The sequence below is a fragment of the Porites lutea genome, chromosome 5, assembly GCF_958299795.1.
Source record: "Porites lutea chromosome 5, jaPorLute2.1, whole genome shotgun sequence".
In the NCBI taxonomy this organism is placed as follows: Eukaryota; Metazoa; Cnidaria; class Anthozoa; order Scleractinia; family Poritidae; genus Porites; species Porites lutea.
In genome coordinates this window covers 11,631,012-11,656,621 of record NC_133205.1, presented here as the reverse complement: position 1 = coordinate 11,656,621, position 25,610 = coordinate 11,631,012, and the positions used below count along the sequence as shown (strand labels likewise).

Here is a 25,610-nt window from a genome sequence, read left to right as displayed (position 1 = left end):
ACTCGTTTGGCACGTGACTGCAATTGGAACGCCTGGTGAAGACGGTTTCTGCAAATTCGGTATTTCGTGTGTTGAAACAGGGATGTTTGCTGGTGGCGGACTCTGTTTAGTAGCTGGAGTATAAAAATGGGCTCGTTTGTGGACTTTCTGGGTCGTAATATCTGGGTACGTAAGTGGAAATATACCTAAAGTGCGTTGTTAAAACTCACGTCTCTGCTAAAACCTTTTGCCCTTAAAATTCTGGCATAATATTTTTTGCGGCTTGACTACAGAATACAGGGCAAATTTTCTCGGTATATTCGGGCCAAGTCGCACTAGAGGGCAATTTCGGATTTCTTCTGGACAAATTCGACTTGAAATCGGCCAGTGGCAAAAAATTTTTCCAGAAATCTACAGTCGCACTTAAGAACAAAATCTGTGAACAAAACACAACACCATGCTGTGAGCGCCTTGTGATTTTTACTTGTTAATTTAATGATATGCTGACTGTTATTTAGGCAGAATTTACAAACACAAAACTTGCTATTGACACGACGTATTCGCTGTCGACAAAATCGTTATCGAAGATGAGCACCATATTATTGGACTCTTCCTCGTCCAGTCGAATCGTGGTTTGAGATCCATTACACTGATCGGACAATACCAGGGGACTACCTTCGAAGGCTTTTACGAATGAACAGAGGAAACTTTGATTTGTTGCTCAACGTAATTCGCAACTGGCTGACAAGATAGAATGCAATACTGTGAAATTGTCTCACTCCGGAAAAGGTTCTTGCTTGTGGTTTGCTTCGCCTTACACATGGAAATTCGTATGACACAATAGGACCTGCGCTAAATGTCAGTAGAACTACAGCAATAGAGGCTTGTCAAGATGTTGTTGAGGCTCTTTATGAATTGAGGAGCGAGTACATCAAATTCCCAACAACAGTAGCTGAGACAATGAGGTGTATAGAGACATTTACGGACAAATCACGACTTCCAAACATTGTTGAAGCCATAGATGAGACCCATATCAAAATAATTTCTCCTAGAGACAGTGCTGTTGATTACTTTAGTCGAAATCAGCAACATGATTTTATAATTCAAGCCGTTGCTGACGGTAAGGGATTATTCCTTGACTTTGCTGCAGGTTATCCAGGAAGTCTTCACGATGCTAGGGTATATCGAAACAGCTCCCTTTATCAAAGAGCAAGCAACAAAGATATACTCAGAGAACCTTTTGAAAGAATCGGTATTACAGATATTCGCCCTTACCTGGTAGGAGACAGCGCATACCCTATCTCCCCATGGCTTATGAAGCCTTATCCTGAAGCCACGCGTGACCCTGGCGAGATAACTTTTAAAAAGGAACTGTCATCTGCACGAGTAGCCATCGAGTGCACTTTTGGCCGCCTCAAAAGTTGTTGGCAACTTCTACAAAAGCAGTTGGATAGCTGAATAACTTTTGTGGTGAAGATTACCATTGCTTGTGCAGTGCTGCACAACTTTCGCATTAAAGTTGGGGACGAATGGGAGGATGATTTCTACGATTACGATGATGACCATGGAAACAAACAGAACAATGACTTCATGCAGGACGGGAAAGATATAAGAGAGTTGCTAAAAGACAGTCTGATTTTTTTTTTAAAACTGAGCATTTTCTGTCTTCACAATAAAAAAATCAGTTAAAACTACTTTCATTTGTCTCCATGATTTTGTTTCCTCTATTCGTAACATAAACAATAAACATGATAATGGTTGTCTCTCAATAGTCAAAAATAGTCTTGAATTAAAGTTTATTTATCATTCTGTTCCTTGTCAAAGATTTTCACAATTGATCCCATAAACTGGCCCATCATGGCAAGCTGCTGAGTGTGTGTTTGTTGCAAAGAATCCAAGAAGGTTGCTACTTTCTCTCCCTGCTGCTTCACATCCTTTAGAGCCTCATTGTCGCTCTCTTTATCAGGTGCTTTGCATTTCGAAGCTCGTTTCCCTTCTTCGATGCTTGTCTCCTTTCAGCTGGAGTTTCTGGCACGCTGGGGCTGGATGAAGTACTAATCTCGCCATTAGTATCACCAGATCCTGCATTAATTTCGGTGGCATTTTGCCGCTGATTCCCTCCTCAGCTACGTGATTGAAGGTTACTACATCGTGGCAACCGAGGATTTTATCAACCTTGTCGTAGTACACGGATTTCCTAAGGCTTCCGCCCGTTTGATTTTTGTTACAGTCTTTAGCGTTCTTATGTTGTTCAATGATGTACTTTATTTTCCAAATGCATTTGTCGGCCGTCTTGTTGGTTCTGAGTGTTTTCGAAATATTCTCGGCGATCCGAGCCCACGTTTTCCTTGACTCTCGCCTTTCTAACTGATCATGCTTTTCAGCCCATAGTTCAACTAAATGCTTCTCCTCTTCTTTACTCCATCTTTTCTGAGCCTTCTTGTTCTCGGCTGACGAAGATGCATGGCGCGAAGAAGATGGGGTTGATGCCGGCATTGAGCTATCTTCAGTGAACTGTAGGGATTCTGGCAACGAGTCAGTACTCGTGGTCGAAGGAGATGGGCTGGGATTTCCTCGATCATAGAACATTTAAGGGCCTGGCAAAGGAAAGATCTATCCTGGTGGATATTGTGGATATTCGTATGGAAAAAATTGGTCACCCGCGCCGAGATTCATGTTGTTGCGAAATGAGAATGTGATTAATTTTACAACAAAGTCTATAGCATAGAGACTCTGCTAGATATCACCTGCCAAATCAATTCCGAATTAAAACACCCTGGATATTGTTTTCCAAAATTTGTTTCAATTTGGCCTGCTCCAGAGGTAGTCGACGGTATCTTTGAAGTTTGTCCGTCCGTGACCAAATTTCGTCCTTTGGTGAACAAACCGGTTGCACTTGGTTTTTCATTGTGATGACAAATTTTTGACATAAATAAACAGTTTTGTCCTCTAGTGCGAATTGGCCCTTCGTTGGGGCACCGCAATGAACGAGCCACCGAGCCGTCAAGCCACTAAAACTATATAACTTCGACTGAAGAGCCACCAAGCCGCCAAGCCACTAAATTATATACCTATAATACACACTAAAATGTATACCTTCTCTGTCTGTCTTACACTTAGATGTCTTATATCCTTCTCGTTATTTAAACACTTGTTATGACTAGTGAGCCACCAAGCCACTTTTGTTTAAGACCTTAAAATATGGCCCTGTATTCTGTAGTTGCTCGGATCAATGTTTTAGTTAAATCCAACCAGTCCCCCTCTGGGCTTCTTCAACTCCCTGGCAAGCATCTTTTTTGGTGCCTTGCATAATAGGTGGCAAATTCCTAGGGACTGGGACACTTAAGCTGCCAAATGCGCCGCGGTGGGGACAAAAAAGAAGGCAAATGCCCCTTCCTCAATCCACACTGTAGCAGTGTTTATTGGTGGCACAGTCGAACACCGCACAGACAGTCCAAGCTCATTACATGAAAATGGACGTGACTTTTGCTTGCGAGCGGTGTTGTGTTACGAACGGTTATTTACAAAGGCTTGTATGGGATGTAAACGATTTTTCTCAAAAGAGATCGGCTTCAGAATATTGAACTAGGCTCGTCCAAACTGCGATGGACTTGTTCACCAATCGCATAGTATGTCAGGTAACTAAAATAAGCCCAGCGAGGGTAGCCAGCGGCCTGCAGTTGACAAGCAAACAAACCCATTAGCCATGCTGGCTATCCTCAGCAGGCTTATTTTAGTTATCCAACATACTATGCAATCGGTGTGATTTTATTTTAAAACATAACATTTTTTCTCTCTTTTATGAAAACCCGTTTACATCCCATACAAGCCTTTGTAAATAACCGTTTGTAACACAACACCGCTCGCAGGCAAAAGTCACGTCCGCATTCATGTAATGAGCATGTAAACGCCCACTCTCAAATAAACACCGCACCCCACCCCCATCTACACTGTTAAGTTTGTATTAAACGCCCCTCTCTAATAAACGTCCCCTCTCTAATAAACGCTTTCAGTGAAAATTTCTCCAAAATACTAGGAAATGGTGAAATAGAGCAAAATCAATCAATTTAATAATTTCATTGCTTGATTAACATCGGTAGTGTATTATGTCATGTTCAATTTCAAGTTCAAAGTAAGGATACAGCGCTCTTTGATCTTCTTGATCTCGGTGCTCAATATGTCAGTAATTCTTTTCTCGCCTGTTGGAGCTTGATAGCATTCAGGAGTGACAAGACCCACTTCGTGTTTTCGTTTTCCACAAACCGTTGGTCGGTAACGAAATTCAATTCAGATGCAGCTAGTTTGTTAAAATAATGCCACTTTAAGCATTTTTAAAGGGAAATTTTTCGTTTCAGGTTAGTGTGTGCCTTTGTAGTAACGCTATTCTTATTAAGCTGCGACAAAACCATTTATGATTCTTATTTTATCATTGTTATTTATGTTGGTATAAAAAGTTCGTAGGCAAAGAAAACTGCCGTAAAATATTAAATCAATAATAGTGTGTAAAGCTATCTGTTCTGAATGGTTTAATAATTTGAAAGGAAGTTCTTCATATTATAGATTGATCATACATGATCACAGAAGGATTAAAATCATTACCCCTAAATTTTATTCAAATCCTAGATCAAAAGAAAAAACGTCCATTGACATATGTTGATTGCTCCCGATTTCCAAATCTGCTTGTGTTTCCTGGAAAGTCCTCCATGTTTAGTGTTATTAGGATAGGGAACCATGTGCATGTCAAAAGCTCGGGGGTGGGGGATACATGTAGTGAAATGCCCGACCCCCAGGCCATGCAAAATTTGCTAATGCCTAACCCCCGGTACTGACAAGGAAGGCAAATGCCACTGGGCTGGGCACAGTTGGATTTGATGGATGTATAAATTATTTGATCTGGTCTGAGTTTTGAACCTGCCTTCACATTTATTACTGGTAAACATGAGAATATTATAATTAGGTTGAAAACATGGTTAAAAAGCCTAATGAAGCTGTTAAGCTTGTATTAGCTTGTTTAATTACAAATTAATATTATGGTTCAAGTTGGTACATTAATGGCATGAGATGTCAGCAATTTTGAGTTGTTTAATTAAAATAATATTATACAACTGGGATTTTTTATTTGTGATTATCTTGATTGGTTGGGGAAATAGTTGGGTGTGTGTCTATTTTTCTAACATCCCCCATGTTCTTGCAGTGGCTGTAAAATACCTGATCATCCAGGACCCACAGAGTAGTTTTTTAAGTGCCAGGGCTGCTGGCCTCCTCTTTTGAATTAGGAGGGGGTGGGGGGAGGGGATGGGGGAGGGGTGGTGGACTCTACGTATACCATAATTTCGTTTTTTTAATTTCCAGTTATAAGACCCTCCATGGAGAAATATTTCAAAAGAACTTCTCACGCCAACTACTCTAATCTGCTCAGCTGTTGTTATACAAGGATCTTAATGGTTGATACACTTGTCTTTTTCTGTTGCAGGCACCTATCCTTATTGCTACTGGCATTGCAGTTTTTCTCCTGATAATTCTGTGGTTGATCTGTAGACATCGGTAAGCTGTTGCCTAAGTAACCAGTGGTTCTTAAGTAAAAAACTGATAAATGTTTATGTGAACAAAAAAATGGCAAGGTACTTATTACTTCAATATCCTACACTGTATTAGGGTACTGGAAATAATCTTATCATTTTTTCAATGTTTTGCATACCAAAAAAAGTGCATTAAAGGTTTACACTAGTAGAAGGTGAAGTTTGCCTGCAAATAGTGTTGCATGTTGGCAAAACTATTTCATTGAAGTTACAATTTTGTTGGCCAGGAGCCAGATTATAATGATGATCTAATCCAATTCTTTCTTCAAAGGAGACGAAATCAGTTTAACTACCTTGGTCTTGAGGCGGACAGATCTTTGATAAAGAAATGGGATGAGGAAAAAAGAATACAAAAGATGGCAGAAAGAGGTAATTGGAGTATAGCACTTTACATGTAATGGAAATATCTCAAGAGAACACAAAGCTTTAGATATCATAACTTGTGGGTTTTTGTTGGTAGTAGTTTGTGGCTTACTGCCTCTTAGAGGCAGAAGGCCACAATGCTATCGAGTTGAGTGAGGGTAACAATAGAATCTGAGTGCACAACGAACTCTGCCAATTTCAATCTGATATTCCGCAATCTTAGCCCCTTTTTTGTTTCGGATCATCGTCGGTTGTTCAACGTTTGTTGAGGATAGCTGCAAATGGCCTCGAATCTTACTCGGAACAAGACGCTATGGAGCGTATACCTCGGCGTAATGGTTGTGGAACTGATTAATTGTAAATGCGGAGGAATAGTAAGAAATGAAATATTGTAAGAGTAAGTTTTGTTGATTTGTGAAATTATGGGATTTGTCAGGATATTCCGAAAAGAGCAACATCCAAGAGGCGTACTTGCCAAAAACTAGCATTTCAGGGCAAATTGTCTCTGAGATATTAGCCCAGTTATGCTCTGATGACTCTATACAAATCCTTCTAAATTTGACTTGGGTCTAAATGTTTAGACCTAAGTCAAATGTGAGGTTACTGGCGGTGAATATCAAGTCTAACAAAACAAACAGTGAAAAAAGAGTTCTCTATTTTTCTTACATCAGGCTTCAAAAACAGCATAGCAGTCTCGTGTACTGATTAATGACATGTAAGGCATGGTAAGGAGTCAATAGAGAGGAGAAGTGTGAAGTTACGTTACCGTGGTAGCACTATTTCTGGATGAGAACAAAACCAACAACGACGGCGACGGCAAGGAGAACGGCAAAAAAATATGTTTATATTAACAAACAACAACTTTGCACGTGCATCACACTATTTTGTACATTTCTTTGTCGTCGTTGCACCACTACGACATGAAACTTCCTGATTTCACGCTTTATGGAGTAGGTGAACAAAACATTTAACTCATCACCAATAGATGAGCTTGGGCGTTGATGCCGACAAAGTTGGTGGAGCCGGGTAATGCTCTAGCATGAGGAGGAAGTATCCATTGCAACCCTGCGAGCGGCTCCCACCAGGCACCGTCACACTGAACAATTCAGTGGAATACTTACTGACCAATACTTACCTAGCCTGAGTATCAGGCGTTTCTGGGGAAAAGGGGAAAGATGGAAGCGAAAAAGGGAGAGAGCTGAAGGAGAGAAACGCCTGACACAGATGCTTTTATTGGAGCCTTCCACCCCGACACAGCATGATTCGATACCATCCAATCAAAATCACTTCCGGTCATTGGGTTGTCAGCTTCACGTGTCAAAAAGCTGGCCTAAAATAAATCTCACTTTACGGTCTGGCCGAGCTCCGGTGCTTGTGTTGCTATGATTTCGCTTTTTTCTGAAACCTTCAATGAGGAGTTTTCGAATACTTGTAATGTTAAACCTGCCGTTTTTTAGGAATTATACATGTTTTAGGAATTGTGCTAGTGTAAGATTGCCAACGCTCTGTTTGTAAATGAACGTTTGCCCGGAAAATTGTAAATTGCTTTTGTTTACAGTTACATCACAGCCATCAGGCGCTTGTCTGGCAGCTAAAAAGCTGATGTTATCCCTCGTATTCTCGGGAGGTTGAAAGGAGCTGCAAGAATAAATAGGAAGGTGTGATGGTGAAACACCTATGCCTAGAAATTATCAAGCAGCAGCAAATTCCACCACTTCACAGAGAGCTCGTGAAAGTTGTTACAAGTTTAAAAAGAAGTGAGAGCCTATAGCAAAGTTCAATCCCGTTGGCGAAATATGATGGCACCCGCTTGAGCTTAAGACATTTCAAAAGTGAGAAAATTTTGGAAGAGGAAGCGAACGAATTCCAATCACGTAAGCTATCGTAACCGCTACAAGCAAAGTCAAGCTTTTTAAAAGCATTGGTGCTGTCGGCTATATCAATACATGGCTACCTCGCTCTATTTTCATTTACAGTGACAAAACCCAGGATGGCAGGATGTTGTAAATCAGAACTTATATATCTGAAACACTGATATCGTCTTCTTTGTCCCGGTCTTGTGAAACCAATACTCGGACATAGTTTAGGCAGAAGCTGGTATATGAGGCTTTTCCATACTCCGAGTACATCTTTCCTTTAAACTACGAGGCCTTGAAAACACAATTCTTGCTCGGGTTTTATTTTTATTCCAGGAAAGAACTTGAGAGCGCCCTCTAGAGCCTTTTTGAATTCCTCTCTGCGTCTCTGTCAGTGCTCTGTCTATAAAAGTATCCCATACCGGTAACATGAAATCAAAACTTCAATGAAAAATTTCAATGGCTTCTCCTTGCCGATCGCTCTTGCGGTCGGTGACGTCATTGGGTATTGTGTGTTATCCAATCACTGCCACATCCAGATTTTGGATGTGTCACACGATTTGCTGAATGGTTTTGTGTCAGGCCTTCCTTTCTCTTCTCCCCCTCCCCCTCCCCCATCTAAAATCTCCTCTCCCCTAGCCCCTTAGGAAGGCCTGATACTCAGGCTAATACTTACCTGGCTTATACCTCAAGACGGAGGGAGGGATTGGAAAAAACCAAAGCACAAAATGGCACGCAAACAGCATGCTATTGCAACAACACTTTGCGAAAAACTGCAAGCAAGCAACTGCGTATATAAGTCACGAGGTGCCCCTGCTAGAGGTATTGGCCACCCCTAGTATAGCTGGGGAAACTGCTGACCAGCAGTGCTTCGAGGTTAACTTTGCCTAAATTACATTTAGCCACGTTTAAACTCATCACCAATAGATGAGCTTGGGCGTTGGTGCCTACAAAGTTGGTGGAGCCGGGCAATGCTCTAGCATGAGGAGGAGGTTATCCATGGCAACCCTGCGAGTGGCCCCCAACCGACCGGAATCTCCTTTGGTGCTTGGAAAAGGAGGGGCCAGCGAACAGGGGTGAAATGGAACCTCCGACTCCAACGACCCCAAGCACCAAGCGCAGCAGTTGTGCAAAAAACAGACAACACACTTATCAAATGAATGCAGTTGAGAGTGAGAGCAACACCAAAAACCGCGGTGCAAGCCCAGGGCAATTCGATACTTAACTCGACTGCAATGTCGAAGGAGCTGTGGATAACAAATGGCAAGGACACGCGATGTCGAGCCGACAGATACGGAAACAAGAGATAGCATCAGCAATTTTGTTCTCAACTCCAGGAACATGAGCAGCAGTGAAAGTAAAACCCCAACGCGCCGCTGAGAGCAGAAGATCACGAAGAAGGTGCATTAAAGCTGGCACCTTCGAAGTCCTGGTCGTGAGAATCGCGACTACTGCCTCGTTATCTGATCGAAAAAGGACATGCCTCGTGGCCCACAAAGATCCCCAAAGGTGAGCAGCAATCACCACAGGAAAGAGTTCTTGGTATGCGATAGATTGCCTGGCCTGCACTGATGACCAGGCACCATAAAACCGCTGGCCTCGAGAATAGGCACCAAAGCCAATCGCACCTACTGCATCCGAAGTGACCTCCAAGTCTGTGGCAGCAGACATGCCAGGGTACAACCAGAACCCAACTCCATGCCAAGAAGATAGAAACTGCTGCCACCACTGAAGATCAAGACCAAATTCCTGGTTAATCCGAACGGGGTGGTCCTTGTTACGGCAGCAGCACAGTAAGTCAATAAACCGACGGAGAAAGGCTCTCCATGACCAAACTCCCTTAGCAGCATGGTGTGAATGGCCAAGAAAGGAACTCCAATTCCCGCTTTCTGCACCAGCGACGGGGCATCCAGGAATGAATGAGTTCTCTTAGTGCAAGCAATTTGTCCTCAGGAAGACGAGCCACTTGGTTAACGGAGTCCAGTTCAATTCCTAAGATGGTCATAGAAGTGGCTGGACCCACACATTTGTTAGCGTGAAGAAGCAACCCCAGCCGAAGGCAGACAGAGACTGCCGTGTTAAGGTTACAAGGACACTGGGACGACTGTGGGGGACCTGCGGTAATAAAGTCACCCAAATAATGTAACAAATCGGAAAGGCGGTGCTTATGGAGAAGGATCCATTCAACCACATCAGCTACGGAATTGAAAATAAATGGTGCAGAACGGAGACCGAAAGGGAGCGGAGGTCGACGTAGAACTGACCACGCCATCTCATGCCAAGTAAGAAGGGATCATCTGGGTAAACTGGAATGTTCCAATACGCGGATTCCACATCAAATTTTGCCATCAGGGCACCTGGGCCATAACGGGAAACCATGCGAATAACTTGATCAACCTTAATATACTAGAGAGAAAAATCCTGAGGATTAATGCCGTCGTTCACACTAGCACCCCCGGGGAAGACAAATCGACTATCAAGCGCCATTTGTCCGGCTGGCCCTTCTTAGGAATGACCCCAAAACTGCTTATATACAAACGAGGAAAAGGGGGGGGGGGGGGGGGGGGGAGGAGATTGGGCCTGCAACCCTGCCCAGAGAGACTTCATTAGCCAGATATGCATCGACAATGTGGGCATGGTGAAGAGCAGAGGGCTTGTTTCTTTTAGCTGGCTTAAGCTTGTGAGCTGAGTGGAAGCCTAACCGGAAGCCATGCTGGAGACCCTGGAGGACATAGGAAACTTGTTTCTGGTCGGAATGACCGGCCAATTCCTGTGAAAATTTCTCCACCTTAAGGGGACCTACTACTGATACACGAGGGAGAACTAGATGAGCTGGGAAGAAAAAAAAGGCTATTTTAAAATACGGCAGAGCCAGGCTGGTAAAGGGGGGCGGGGGGGGGGAAGGCACACTAAAGAGAGAACTTTTGGACAACAAACCGCAAACTCAAACAACTTGACAACTTTATTGCACATACGGCCTGACCTAGCTACTGTTTACAAAAATGAGGTAACTCAACTTAAGAAGTAATTCGATGACTAAAGGTCAGGAATCACGGAGAAAAACTAAAGGCAATCAAAGCAGATCAACAAGGCAAAAAAACAACCAGGAAAACAAAAAGGCGCATCCACTAACGCCTGGTTTTCGAGGTGGACGAGGGTACGGAGGGAGGAGAAGCAGAGCTGCATTTGCGATCGTGTGAAAATGTTTTGTCAAAACGACGGGAGCATTCCGACGCACTGTGGGAACCTACACAAGTGCTACAGCGATGGGCGAACCGACACGAAGCAAATTGTGCCGAACAGCGGCCCCTGTTCCACGACCCGCAAATGACCTGGGAGGAGTCAGCTCCAGATGGTTCGGGTAGCTCGCTCAAGGAACCACCAGACTCAGAACGCACAGAGGCCCCAGCAGCGTGAAAATTTTAGAGTTGAACTTCATGGTCCACCAGTCTACGAGCTTCGTCGCCGCAGCGTGCTGGCGGAAGGCCTGATCGTATGCCAGCCAAACACGACCACTGAACTGACGGTACGTGCGCAGGATGAGAAGCTTGTAGGATGTTAAATCTTTCCAGCGGTGTAAAAAATACGACGTCAGAATCAGCGTGAAAATTGTAAAAGCTTCGGACCAGGTCACGATGTCCTCGATGCGTCGGCGTTGCTTTTTAGCGCTTGGCAGAAACACTAAGCGCCCGTCCAGGAATGCTTGTGACTCCGGCTCGGTTTGAACGATGTTGACTGATAGTAAGTCCCCCAAATCCACATACTTGCTGGCAACAATTTGGCTAACCGTTTTCGCCGGAATTGTGAAAAACCGGGGCCAACTACAAACGGCTGATGGAGTAGCGGTCTCGATGGCAGGCTGGCAATCAAGGAGCTGTTGCAAATGTGGAAACAAAGGATGGCACAGTAAAATTAAGCCTACCTTGAGTGGCTGAAGGTAAAGATATCGCCTGTTGCTCTGGAAAGGCGCCTCCAGAAGCTAAAAAGGTTGCCGTTTGCTGAGACAAGCTGGGCGATGGGGCAGGAACGCCCCCAGAAGCTGCTTGTAGCTCCACGCTAACTGAATTTCCACCCAAATTGCTCGAGGTAGAGCCAGGACCTTTTTCTGCCGCTAAAGAGGCCTTAACGGCATCGACGATTACAGCGATTAGAGCGGGATCATGGACACCAGCAGCAACAACTGGGGCGGAAACTGTTGAAGATGATTGTGGCGCCGAGTTTGCCGCAGAAGCGGGCGACGAAGGAATAGACGACTCGGCGTGCAGAAGGGTATCCGATGGCGAATTCTCCCCGCGGTCCAAACTAGCAGCCAAACTATTGTTGGTTCGACGAGCAGTCATTGTACAAGCAGAAACAGCAAGCAAGCAAAAACCCGAGCACAAAATGGCACGCAAACAGCAAGCTATTGGAACAACACTTTGCGAAGAACTGCAAGCAAGCAACTGCGTATATAAGTCACGAGGTGCCCTTGCTAAAGGAATCGGGCCACCCCTAGTATAGCTGGGGAAACTGCTGACCAGCATTGCTTCGAGGTTATCTTTGCCTAAATTACATTTAATCACATCAAAAATTGTCGCGTTCTTTTTTTAAACGATAGATTCGGCCCCAAAGAAAGTTTCGCCAAGAGTTACAAAATTAAATGAAATTGAATAAGATCGGTGAAGTTTGAACTTTTAAGTGACTTTATCGGTTGTTGTCATCCAAAAATTTTGCTACCATGGCAACGTGACGTAACAACTTCTCTCAATTACGTTGAGCATGGAATTGGCTAAAACTCAATGTTGTGAGTTCGAATTTTTTGAGGATAATTATTCACTGACTATCAGCACGCAGGGATGTCGGATTAACCCAAGGAAGGTTAATACCAAAGGAACATAGTCTTTACAGAGCTTTAAAACACAGTATCTGCCAACACAAACTTGATTTGAACTTAAGTAAAACTAAATAGCCTCTGCCAATAATAACAAACTCTCACTTAAACTTCAGATATCTTACGGCTTCCGCCAACTTGTAAACACAGAACTTGAAAAAAACTAAACACAGCACTCCAGCTCGTGGGAAAAAACTTAGTTCGTCAAAAGAACTCGCTTGGAACTTGTATACCGTTTGACGTAAGGTTCTAGAAAATACTAAACAGGCGAATAGTAGTAGCTTTTCGACATATTAATTTTTATGATTTCAGTAACTGATGCAAATCTACTGCCTCATGCTGAAATGTAGGGTGCTTTCCATTCAACAAAAATTCCGGTTTGAAATTTCAGAAACTTCACGTGCTCAATGGAACGGTACATTCCGGTTGCACAGACCCGACCCAAGCCACCGCGCGTTTTGTTATTGTGGCCTCGCAGCAGACTCAAAATTACACTCTAAAAGAGAAGAGTAAATACTGTTTATATCCTAAAGAACACTCCACTGTCGAAAAGGGGCGGTGTAAAAGTAAAGGCGGAGGAATCCTATTTCGCGTAGAAAGCCTATGAAAGCAAGTGAAGGTAAAAAATTCTCGTGAATTGAAACGATACGATTCTCAGAATATTCGAACGATTCGAAGCAATTCCTGAAACTGTACGGTAAATAAATTCGGTGTTTTTGCCAAATTTGTATTCAGCCAGTGTTTGTTGTATTCATTTCAGCTTAATTGATAAATTGCTTTAGTTAAATATCGTGGACAGGATTCAGACAAATAATACACTGATTCTCACGGACTTTATACACACACTTTTTTCACCTACGTGTCGTGTTGTGTCAGATATTTGACACTGTTAATGACAAATATCAAAAATCGAAAAAAAATTGCAACTGATTCAAACTACTTGAGATGTCATGGCTTTGCTCACAGTACTTGACTTTCCAATGGAAACTACTTGTTCTTGTAAGCAGGATACAAAAGAGCGGTACTGGGGACAACAATTTTGGCAAATGGAAAGGCACATTTCGGTCCGACCGACCGAAATGACCAGACCGGTCACTGAGGACCACCTTCAAAGCTGGTCCCGAATATTCCGGTCGGACCAAACCGAAATGGTCCGTTCCATTTGATGAACCAACCGAAATTTCCGGAATTTTGGGTTGAATGGGAAGCGCCCGTAAACATGCCCTAATTAATTATTCATGAATAATCCAAAAATGTTGAGAACGTTTGAGAAAGTTCACGCAGCGCATGAAAGCAGCTTTAATACGTAACACTCAACAAAGACAAAACGGCTGTGTGCAGCATTTTGTAACTTTAAATTCATCATAAAACAGTTCGAAAGGAGCGCTCACTCGTGAAATGTTTTTCGACACTCGAAGAGAAAAAATATCCTCTATGTATTCCTCTAGTAAATTAAAGACTAAACTCGAAGAGATCTCAAGATATCACGAAGTAGTCCGGTCTCATTTCGTAAAATAGCCGAAACAAGCCGAAAAGTCACGAACTTGCGCACCCAATCTTGTCCCGAAACTAGTGCATAATTTCATAGTTAATTTTCATATCTCCAACTACCTTGGGTCGCAGTAGCGCAATCGGCTAATCCCTCAATTTAGAGTCTCTTCTGATCTGATGGGTCACACAGGTGAGTTGGTTCAAACCCCGGGAAAGCTAAAATAATAATTCTTTCTTCCTCGAAAAAGTTAAAGAATAAATCAAAGAAATCGAAGTGATGTCGAGGTATCTCGAACTAAAGCCCGGTTCAGACGCTGCTCCACTCATGTGCCGAACCTTACTTATGAATTAAGTACGGCAAAAGAGCGGCGTCTGAATCAATTTGGTACGGCAGTTTTAGTTTGGTGCGGCAAGAGCGTTGAGTTCGACAGAGTCTGTCGAACTTTTGTCGAACTTAACTTAGGTTCGACACACGGTACGCCGTCTGAATCAGATGTCGCGCCAGTGTCGCTCCAAAGTCGAACTTATTCAGTTAGGTCCGGCACATGAAAAGTACGGCGTCTGAACCAGGCCTAATTCGGCTCTCACTTTGTCAAATAGAATAAAACCGAATACCTTCAGACTTTGCATGTCCAATCTTGTCAAAAAAGTCAGCTTTGATACATTCCTGAGCGTCGCGAATCCTTTTCTTCGCGCTCCGCCGAAGTAATAAATCAAAGAAATCGAAGTGGCCTCGAGATATCTCGAACTAATTCGGCTGTCACTTCGTCAAATAGCCGAATAAAACCGAAAATCTACAGACTTTGCGTGCCCAATCTTGTCCCAAAAATGTCAACTTTGATACATTCCTGAGCGTCGCGAATCCTTTACTTTACGCGAGAAATCCTTGATTTGCCATGTGCTCTCAAAGCTGCCAAGTTGTTTGACGCCGTGGACAGGAAGGTGAGTTCTTTTTAGCCTCGTTGTTTCGTTTCAGCGCTATTTCCCTGTCTTACATTTAATACAAACCTTAAAGTATGAAATACAGAATATTGTTACGAGCATCTCAAATAAAAACTATTACATTGTATTTATCTGAACTTTTTGTTTCTTTCTGACTTACCGTTTGGACTGGTACCTATTAAACATAAGCGGCACGTGTACCCCTGTAACACTATGTCACACTCGCAGACTGCATATACCCATAGTTTTCTTGCTATTTTGTTGTACTCTGGTTTCCTTGCATTATGATTTAGCATAGTATGAAGTCTACAAATGTCAGATGTCGTCCCTTATTTAGGTGAAGCTATACAGTAAGCCACGTGCAGTCATAGACTGCCTATTTTTGCTCTTCCTCTTGGCAGATGCAGTGCTGCTCAATTGTTATTATTACCTGAAGGATTCCAAAACATACGGTTTTATAGACCATTTACCAGATATAGGTAAGACACAAAAATTTCTTGACAAGCAGCGTTTGTGTTATTCAAATTTGTGACAAGGTATATATTGTAAACAAAAGAACCTGTTTTTACAAGGACCAATGTTCATCTTGATATCAATAGGTGACATTAGCATGAGTCTTGCTATAATACTATGAAAAGCTCATTTTGCGATTAAACCTTCAAGTAAAAATTAGATTTAGTTTAGAGAGAGAATGAGTTAGAAACTGCACCATGCGGATTCAGCTTGGTATAATCATTATTATTTATTTAAGGGCGCTTATGTGTTATATACAAGCAGATAGCAATGTTTGTTTGAGATTCCTCCTGAGATCTTCCATCAGTTTTTCTTTCTTAGAGATGGCAGCATAAATCTGCCATTTTCCATGATTGTGTTTTTAGATGATGGGAAAGCAAGAAATTATCTGCGCTCCTTCAACAGACAGTTTGGGATACCATCAGGGTTGCAAGCCCTTAATATTGTAATTCCCAGCTATATCTACATTGTATCTTGATTCACCAAAAGTGCAAGAGACTTAACCAGGTGATCGTGAATGGAATCATTGTTGGACTCTTATGAGAAGTAAATGTATACCATGACACTGAAGTGTAGTAAAATTATGGTCTATTTTTTTTGGCAGGGAGTCGTATTAACAAACAGTGGTTTCTTGTGCGTGATAGTCAACAAGGGATAGACGCAGTTTTAACTATGGTACCATGGAATACACAGTGTGTAATTTCCTTCACCAAATCAACAAAGAAAACTTTGAAGGAGCTGTTTTCCCTCTTGCAGGTTTGTTCACTTCACATGTCACTTGTATTTACTGATAATCAGAGGGTTACATTAATGTAAATTTGCAAGTGAGCAGGTGTACATGTAACTAAAGACCCTTTAACTGGATCGGTCCCCCAGCCCTAATCATCAACCATGCTCTTACTTGCAACCACACCTGTACCTGCTACTTTAGCCCAGTGATTGATTAGCTGTTGAAGTGCCAGTACCTAAATAATAGTTACATGGTGTCTTCCATGTACAGCTGCAATTTAGTGTATCAGTGTAAGCATAATGGTGTGGTGAAGATAGATGATGTTGATAACAGTAAAGGGAAGCTTTGTTACTGATTATGATGACAAACAACATGGACAGCAATTTTTAAGGTGGCATTGATAGTGGTAAAACGGATATTTAGGGTGTTGTTCAGGTAATCAAAGGTAAAAGGTGTTGAAGACTGAACAGTAATAGTCCCTCTAAATCCGTGTTTAATTTTTTCCGCAGCACCCCTACTTATTTCCCGTTATGGATGTGGACTTTGTATTTGAGCATAACATGGTAATGTTCATACATCCATACCAGTCAGCAGGATCATTGAAGGACATCATTTATGGGGTAAGATAAATGGACATTGTCTTAATATAAAGCTGATCTCTATTGTTTCGTCTTTATTTTTGTCTTTTTTCAACCCTTGTCAGTCTGGTTCTTGACTCCTACGCATATATGCGGCTATTCTTCATGTTTTCTCATGGACTGCATGGCAGGCATTAGAAAGGGAATGGAACAGGGGAAATTTTTTGGGTGTGTTCTCGATGGGTGCATGAGGATTGAGGGAAGGGATATTGTTATGGTCTCTCCCTTACCCTTTAGGCCTTGATATGAACATGATTGTTCTCGTCATTGTTCTCCCTACATTTCTTAACGAATTGTTTAGGAGAATTTGTTTATACTCCTGGCCCAGTTCCTCGAAAGATGGTTAAGTTGAAACCAAGATTAAGCCAAATTGTAATCACAGTTTTCTCGTCTAAGAACACACAACTCAAGTGTACAAAATACTATTGGGCCTTTACTCTAAGATACAGTAATGATAAAACAAAATGTTAGTCTAAGAAATGGATACATGTAGGAAGGTAAATACAAAACAGGGAACAAAATTTTTATCCTGGTCTGGATAATCAACCTTTCAAGAACCGGGCCCTGGTCACTACTGAAACTTTAGGGGTTAATTCGGCCTTCTTCTTCAAACGCTCGCCATGCGAAAGAATGGCTGCGTTGAAGACCTCTTCCACTTTGTCAAAAATAGAAAGTTAAAGGTCACACCTTGTTTAACTTAGTAACAAAGGTTAGCTAATTGAAAAAAAATTGTTTCAGTCGCGTCCACAGTCGTCATGGCAACAAAAGTACCAAGCAAAAGGAAAATCATTATCACTAACACAAATCCGAAACTATGGACGACAAGTCTTAGAGGTATTAACAATATTAAATGTTAGGGTTTACTCTTTGTGGAGTGTACATGACATATGTTTTCCTTTTTCTCTTTATATTTGTTTTATTTATCTCAGATGGTGTTTAATGGTATTTTTTTCAGGCGTTGTTATACTTAAGAGATAAAGGCCTCCCAGTATGTGATCATTTACATTCTGGAAACATATTTATCGTTAATGGAACTTCTAAGTAAGTGTATTTGAATTTTATATATTGCAATGGTTTATCTTGATCACCTATAGTTCGTAAGTTCTTTTTCTTGCCGTATTTATTATAAATTGTACTGTTTACTAGACGTAGCGCACACTATCCTCTCCTCCTTCTCCTCCATTAATATTTCCTCTTTCCTCCATTTCCACCGAGATGTTTTGCCGCCAACTGTAACCTACCGTAACGTTTTATGGTTACAGTAGGTAACAGGATCGATCTGTGTATTATCGGTCCTACATCGGCCTGACCTCACATTATCCCCAAATTCACCCCTCATCAGCCTGACATCGACTTCACATAGTTATCTCATCACAAACTAGAGAAAGAAGCAAGCTAGATGACTTAACGCCATGCTACGGAAAACGTTTCTCTCAATTCCTTTATTAATTATTATTGGAGAGCGCTGGCGGCCAGGAACAGATCCGCCACACCAACAACCAATAATGCCGTTGTTTCTGTAGAAAGTTTGGCTGCGTATTACGCAAGCATAAAATAAGTTTTTTACGGGTAACAAGAGACCATTGTAAGCCGTTTCCGACGTTCCAAACTGCATGAAATGATCATCCATTCCAACGTCTGGAGTAACATACACAAGCATCTGTAAACAGGCTGCAAACAGTGCGAGTTTGTTTGCTATGCAAAACTGATTTAGTTTAATTAACCACTTTGATGAAACAAATTTACCACCGTTAAGTTATCCAAGAGTTTGCGTGTTCAATGTCCGCTGTTACTCTGTATGGTGGATAATTTATTTCATCAGTGTAGTTGATAAGACTGAATATATGTATTTCACTCGCCAACGGACGCAACACCACAATTTCTCTAGAAACTAAACCAGGCAAGATTATGCTTCATACCACCATCATCTACCAGATAGTGTATGCTGGTTAAGTGAGCACCCTGCAAATCTTAGTCTTGTTGTTGAGATTGGTTGTAATGTTGTTAAAGGGACTAATCTGAGTGAAGCGAAAAAATAACTGCTCAAAACATGAGAAGAAGGTATAAACATAAGAAAGTAAAAAGGAGGAACGTGAAGAACATTGAAAACGGACTGCAATTGTGGTTTTAAAAACTTGTTTTTTTTGTTGTTGTTTGTAACGTTTGTTATAATATTTAGGAGACATTTGGTTGAAGCGAAGCTGTGATCAACAGCATGAACTATACAACCCTCACAACGCCGGCTCTTAAACGACTTAGACAATGCTCATACTCAATGTACATATATCAGTGGTCTGCGTTTTGTTAAAAGACCGTCATTAACTACTTTATCCTGTTTAGACTTTCAGCTTTTGAAAACAGCTTACTTGGTTGGAAATCAAGGCTCGATCCTTTGCTAAAGAAGCTATGTAAAGATGGCCATAGTCACATTGATGTTATTCAGTTTGGTAAGAACTTGCTCCTTGACTACGATAAAGTAACAGGCTCTTCACCAGTCCCATGAGAGCACAGTAGTGAAAGTAGTGATTGGAAACAACACGTGCTACTTTGAAATGAAAACGAGTGACGTTTCGTTTGTAAGCATTTCAAAAGTTCAGTACGTCAGAATTGCTCCTGTGCCTCTCTGCCTACTCTTCGTACACACACCCACATCACACAAACGAACATTTGCTATACAGAAAAATTGGTGAATCCCCCCGTTACTTTGGGAACTTAATAGTAAATTACTTTTGGAAGTTCATAACAAAATACGTTATACAAAATACATTATGGTGAAAAAAAATATTCTTTAGCGCTCACAGATCCGAGTATTACTAGTGCAAGTCGCTTGTATGATAGACTTCTCCGGGAGCGGGCGCGGGGGATTGGGCGGGGGGGGGGGGGGGGGGGGGGAGAGGGGGCACTCAAGGGAAGTTTGAGTAGAGCTGTGCCTCCGAGCCGAAATCGTTCATTTTTCTACCCAGTTTAAGACCTTATTTCATGACCCTGAATTATTTCGTTTGGCATACAGAATTGAGTATTTTTTTTTAATACTTACATCAAGGAGTTAGATTTTTTCAAGGGAATTGTTGGTTCCACACATGTGGACCGCTCATCGCCAACCTTCACACTCTTTTTAAGACTTCGGGTCCGAAAAAAACACCCTTTTCAACACACTAAGAGTGAAATTGTACACCCTGTTCAAGAATTAACACCCTGAAAACTAAAGCCTATACAGCACTACATATCCTATGTCCCCTCCGGTAGATTTACGCTCGTCCGATGCTTAATCAAGTTGGTCAATATTCTTAGTTTTTTATAAAACTAGTTTTCAGAAATGTCACGTATTAAAGAAGGCTCCCGACCTCACAACCTTAACATATTAATTAATTATAGAATGAAATGTTCTACGTTTTTTTATATTAGGTCACCTATTATATGAGATGTTGGCTGGTTATGAATTAACCACAGCCGAACCAAAGAAGGAGAAATTAGTAAATTTTAAAAATACACCAGTTGTGGAGGTTTGTGATATTCTGATTTGTGCCGCTTTCCTGTGCTTTCTGCTATACTTTATTTTTTGCAAAATGTATTTAATGTGCTGTTATATGGGTCATCTTTGCAGGTGATAAATTTTATCTTTTTCCCTGAAAGTGAAATATATCCATCTTTAGATCAGGTAAATTTGTTTTTATGATTCCGTTAAAGTGTTATTGTTGCCAATGTAGTAAAGTATGGCGTATTTCGCAATCATTAATGAGCAATTTTTATATTTGAAGACCACCAAGATTTACGGGAGTCATTTTGGTGTACCAGAAAAATTTTGTGGGAATTGAACTCTTTTCTCCTGCAAAAAATTTCTCTTTTTGCTGGAACTTTGCATGGGAGGTAGCACGTGCATTTTGAGTAATCCATACCCGAAATATGGCGTTAATGAGTTGGTGGCTTTTATTTCTTGGCAATAACTGTTTTCTTTTTTTGTACAAAACCGATCAAGACCATTTTCAGTGAGAAGCTCCTCCTTCTTGTCTTATTAGTTTTATCATCATCATCATCATCACAATTATTATTATCATTAAAAGATGGCATTTAGAAGGCTAAGTGGCGTGGTAATACCAGATCTTCTTTCATTCCGAGATGCAACAGCAGATTCATGAGCTGAGACTCATAAGCCTTTCGGGTATCAGCTCTTTGGAATTTAGTTAATTCTAATGATAAAATAGATATTCTAAATTTTTAGGAAATCAAAAGAGTAATACTACTCACTACTAAGGATTATATAATAAACTTTCTCTTCGACAGCACAACAGCATCTACAACTCGATATAGAGATTGAAATTACGTATACTTTTAGAAATGTAAGTTAATATAGAAGATAGTGTCACAGTTTTTCAATCATCATGAAATTCAGAATCCGGGTAGTTAGTTAATCAATTGTGGCCCTGAAAAAATTTGAAGGAAGAACAACTACGAATTTTTAAGAAAATGCTTTTTTCGTGAAAAGGACTCTTAAACGCTGACAAACGTCAACAACTAGCTAAAGCTATAATTTGTATATGTTTGCATTGCTCGAAATAGCGCGCATTTACAAGGCCCTTAAGTTTTTTGCTGACTTGCCAGGACCCATCTGTTATAAAGATCCCCAAAATAAAGGGATAAGTCTCATAGTTTATTAGATATAATCGTGTATAGTTGGCTTTTCATTTTCGCATAAATTATGACCTAAATTTGGAAACCGCTGAATTTCTCGCGTTGGGTCTTTGCGATTTTGGTGAAAGTCTGTTCTACGCAAAGCACTAATACGCACTATATGTAGCCGAGAGATTTTCAGAAAAAAATGCCGGCAACAGCAGAATTTCGACTCAGACCCCGAAGAGCCGTGGCACTATAACCACGTGACCTTTACTCTGATCGCCAAAACTTTTATGCTATATTGTAGGTTGATCTATATGTTATCCATGCTATATGTTAGACTTACGATCAAAGTAAAGGTGGGGATGCCAGAGAGCTTCAAAGTAGGATGGTATTCTCACAAAATAACTGGGTCGAGTCACCTTAAGGTCTGTGAAAGAATGAAAGGATATATAATTAAATTCACGCTGCAGTGATTTAATTCTTACTTAAGAAGCCTTGGTACTGATTTTGGCTTCTTGTTAATTCCCATCTGGTACATACTCCATGTCTTATGCTTTTAATTATTATTGTTTTTTGTGGTTTTCTGTGTTTTCAGCTTGTGAGTCACCCTTTTTTTAAAGGTGGTGATATTAGTGGGCTGCAAAAGTATAACCCTGGTCCGGTAAGTATAAATTCAAGAATATCACACGTCCTTGCTGTTCTTTGGCTGATTAATGTATTTAAGTTATTGACAATGTTTCTGCTTGTTATCCGTCAGGTCCGTTTTGGTTCAAATGTAAAGCAGCTTCTCAGACTTTACAGAGATCGAAAAGATGATATTATAAGGTAATTATATCGTGTTTTTTATTATTACAACTAACTGGTAGTCCTCTATCGCGTGCGAGGTATTTGCCGTTTAAAACCATCTTCGTTGCTTGCTTGTGGGACGGTTATAGAAAGGTAACCGTCGTAAGTGACGTTGACTAACCAAAAATTTAACGAGGATTTTAACCTTTGTTTTTAACCGACATGTAGGCTACTCTTATCATTTTACAACCACTAAGTATTTGCAATACAGATCCTTTTGGTCGCGGCTTGTAGCTTGTATAGCTGTAATCTTTCGTAATTTTAAACCTGTTTTTTTTTTGTCAATTTAAAGAAAAAGAAGACCCTCCACAAAGAAGGCAAAACCAGAGGAAAGCGCAGCTGTTCCAAAAGAAAGAAAGCTTTCCAAGTTAGTTTCTTCAGCTTGGTTATTAACGACGAATATTATCCTCGGATTAAGCTAAGTCTGTCTGTCTGTCTGTCTGAGGGGCTGTTTACATGGAGAGAGGAAGATCCTGTTACCAGGAAGATCCTAGAAGGTGGAACAACTTTACGATGGGTTTACACGCAGAAATTTCGGTCCGTGTGGTGCCCAAATATAGAAGGTTCGAAAAGGAGTTTAAAATGGCGTTAACAACTATCTTTCAGCAGAATTATCACAATAATCAGCTCGTGGTAACGCCCAGCGAAGTGGTGGGCCTTTATTGCCGTGATTAACTGAACGATAGTACTAGGCTCTTCCGGGCGAAGGCAGTTTACGTGGTGCTAGGATCTTCCCAGTACTAGGATCGTCCTACCTGTCACCTAAGAAGATCCTAGCTCTAGGAACAAGTACAACACTTTGCATGTAACGACGATACAGGAAACATATTGTACTAGGATGATCCTCAGTCTAGCTTCTTCCTGGGACTAGGATCTTCCTCCCTCCTTGTAAACAGCCCCTGTCTCTGTATGTATGTATGTACGTACGTACGTACGTGCGTAGGTAGGTAGGTAGGTAGGTAGGTAGGTAGGTAGGTAGGTAGGTAGGTAGGTAGGTAGGTAGGTAGGTAGGTAGGTAGGTATGTCTATCTTTTGATTTCGAGGGAATCTGATAGTTTTCTGTCTCTGTCATTATTGGGCAGTTCGTCTTTTTAGCTGTTACTTCTTTCATAGGCTTAAAGGCTAGGGAGACGAGGGGCGGCAAACCCCTAGAACTTTTCGGGCGACAGGCGTTTGAAGAAAATTGGATAGATGAGAATTCTTTGGCTGAGTATACCCTAACTAAGAGTGAGCCAAGCGTTCGGACTTGGCGACTCCCATCTAGATAACTAATCTGATGTGAAACAAATGAAGAGATATCGAAGAAAGTGAGTCAGTGGTGATTTAGCGCGTTTCGTGGCGTTACTATCGTTGATGGCACCCAACTGTACTCTGAACCTGTAATAGCTTTGACCTCCTGTTGATATAGAAACGTCTGTTCAGTCAAGAAAACGCATTTGAGGGATCGCATGGAAGGCTTCAAGAGTTATTGAAGTTATGTGTGCATGAAAATGGCCTCTGTGAAGTGTCTCTTGGGTCCTCGAAGGGTTAGTTAATTCTTGTCAGATGCTAGCTACCGTACATTTTGCTTTTAATGACGTATTTGCCGAGCATGATGGAGCAGAGTAGACTAACCCGTCTTGCAATTATCATTAGTCATTGACCGAAGCCCTTTTTTTTCTTATCTATGCGATTTCATTGTGTTTTTACTTCGACGATTTCAAAACTCCACATTCGGGCAGCACTTAGTTTTTTGGGCCAGAGGGTCACCGCCCCTTCGGATCCCAAGTCCAAAGGTGCCCGCACGCCTATGACGTCTTCTGTGAATCATTCAAGAACCAGTTTCTTAGTTGTTTGCTTTGTCTCGTTTTATACGTTTCAAACAACATATATTTTCTTTTTAGATCAAAAGGCAAAAGACTTCCCATCGACAAAGCAGAAATCGTTCCAGCAGTTCAGTTTTCCTCCAAAGCGTCATCTCTTCCCAAATCCCCACCCCCTCCGCCTAAGCAACCTCCGCCACCACCTCAGTTAAAACGTACACCTTCGTCTGGGAGTGTTCCATCGAAGCCTCTAAGTGTCCCAGGCCGAGCAGGATTATTAAGTCAGATCCAGAAAGGAACCAAGCTAAAAAGAGCGGCAACAAATGACAGAAGTGCACCTCGTGTTTGAAAACGCTTCAAGAAATTAATATGTTGTTATGACATTAGCTGATTTCACAGTAGCGCTTATTCAGTGATAAAAACTTGCAACATAAAAGAAATTTTTATTGCTATTTTTAACGCAGTGTACTATAAAAAAGTCCTAGCTTGACAATATAACTTTTGACAAATCTCTTTGATAAACAAATATTCGATATTGAACGATCCGGTGAAATCAGAAAGAGCATTCTACTTTGTATAGAAATTGTTATTAAAGTATTAAAAATCTTATTCTTCTTAATTATTTTGTTGATGTATTAAATCATCTATACCTGCTCTGGGAGAGTAGTCAATTGGGTGTTTGTTACCCCGGGTTGCTATCGAGAGGATATTTTTGTCACACAGGTGAAACGCTGGATGTGTCTTTTGGGGCCTCCACTAGCCAGGTTGTTACACAGCACTGAAGAGCCCTGAAATCACTGAATGAATAATAACAAAAAAGTGCCAAAACTAAAGCCATTTTAGTTTCTTCATCAGGTTACCTACCTTTTGCTGGTTTCCCAACAGTGGCAGATAGGAGAGGTTTTCCGCACAAGTCCATATTTCTGCATTAGAACCAAAACCATGCTACCTTTCTGGTATCTATAGTTTTTCTTCTGGCAAGGTATTAAATAGTATACACGGAGTTGATAGTTTTTCGCTCGTGCAAGTTCGTACATGCTAAAAGCCTTGCCAGAAAGAAATTCTCTGCTAGCAGGATAGCCCATGCTTCTTTCATGCATCTGCCTCTCACCGCATCCCGCTGCCAGAGTTTAAGTCAAGTTTTGCACTGGTAGTTTGGTACCTTAAAAATCGTCAATCAAAGGCCGTTCAATGGAACCCAAAATATTTTGCATAATTATCTGTGTGCTGTTGTTAGAAACGTATAGTCTACTTTACCGGAACCATAAGAGTCAGCGTAAAAATTACCTCAAGACAATTGAGCTTTTTTGCTTTCTTTTGTGTCACCAGTTGGGATTTCATGTCATTGTTTAATGATCGTTTCTTTTGAATTTTATGCAAACATGAT

At 41.2% G+C, this 25,610-nt stretch overlaps 1 protein-coding gene and 1 pseudogene across 2 annotated transcripts; one reads left to right on the top strand and one right to left on the bottom strand.

The window, feature by feature from the left end:
- The first annotated feature begins 21 nt into the window (after positions 1–21).
- Positions 22–24,842, top strand: LOC140937779 (slowpoke-binding protein-like). Of its 2 annotated transcripts, XM_073387349.1 has the most exons (15): positions 22–165; positions 5,453–5,523; positions 5,830–5,927; positions 15,482–15,559; positions 16,198–16,349; positions 16,833–16,943; positions 17,700–17,795; positions 17,917–18,002; positions 19,302–19,408; positions 20,367–20,464; positions 20,566–20,619; positions 22,171–22,236; positions 22,333–22,400; positions 22,714–22,788; positions 24,305–24,842. In XM_073387349.1, the coding sequence occupies exons 1-15, from the start codon at positions 127–129 to the stop codon at positions 24,570–24,572; spliced, it is 1,467 nt and encodes a 488-aa protein (XP_073243450.1). In that variant the 5' UTR covers positions 22–126; the 3' UTR covers positions 24,573–24,842. The 2 variants fall into 2 exon arrangements, with proteins under 2 accessions (XP_073243450.1, XP_073243452.1); XM_073387351.1 differs by lacking the exon at positions 15,482–15,559.
- LOC140936913 (uncharacterized) lies at positions 1,776–2,578 on the bottom strand (annotated as a pseudogene).
- Positions 24,843–25,610: the final 768 nt, after the last annotated feature.

Excerpts from the sequence above, each read along its gene's own strand:
- LOC140937779 (XM_073387349.1), top strand. The coding sequence starts at position 127 with ATGGGCTCGTTTGTGGACTTTCTGGGTCGTAATATCTGG. Across the intron at positions 19,409-20,366 it reads CATTGATGTTATTCAGTTTG|GTCACCTATTATATGAGATG; the intron begins GTAAGAACTTGC and ends TTTTTATATTAG. Across the intron at positions 20,465-20,565 it reads AAAATACACCAGTTGTGGAG|GTGATAAATTTTATCTTTTT; the intron begins GTTTGTGATATT and ends TCATCTTTGCAG.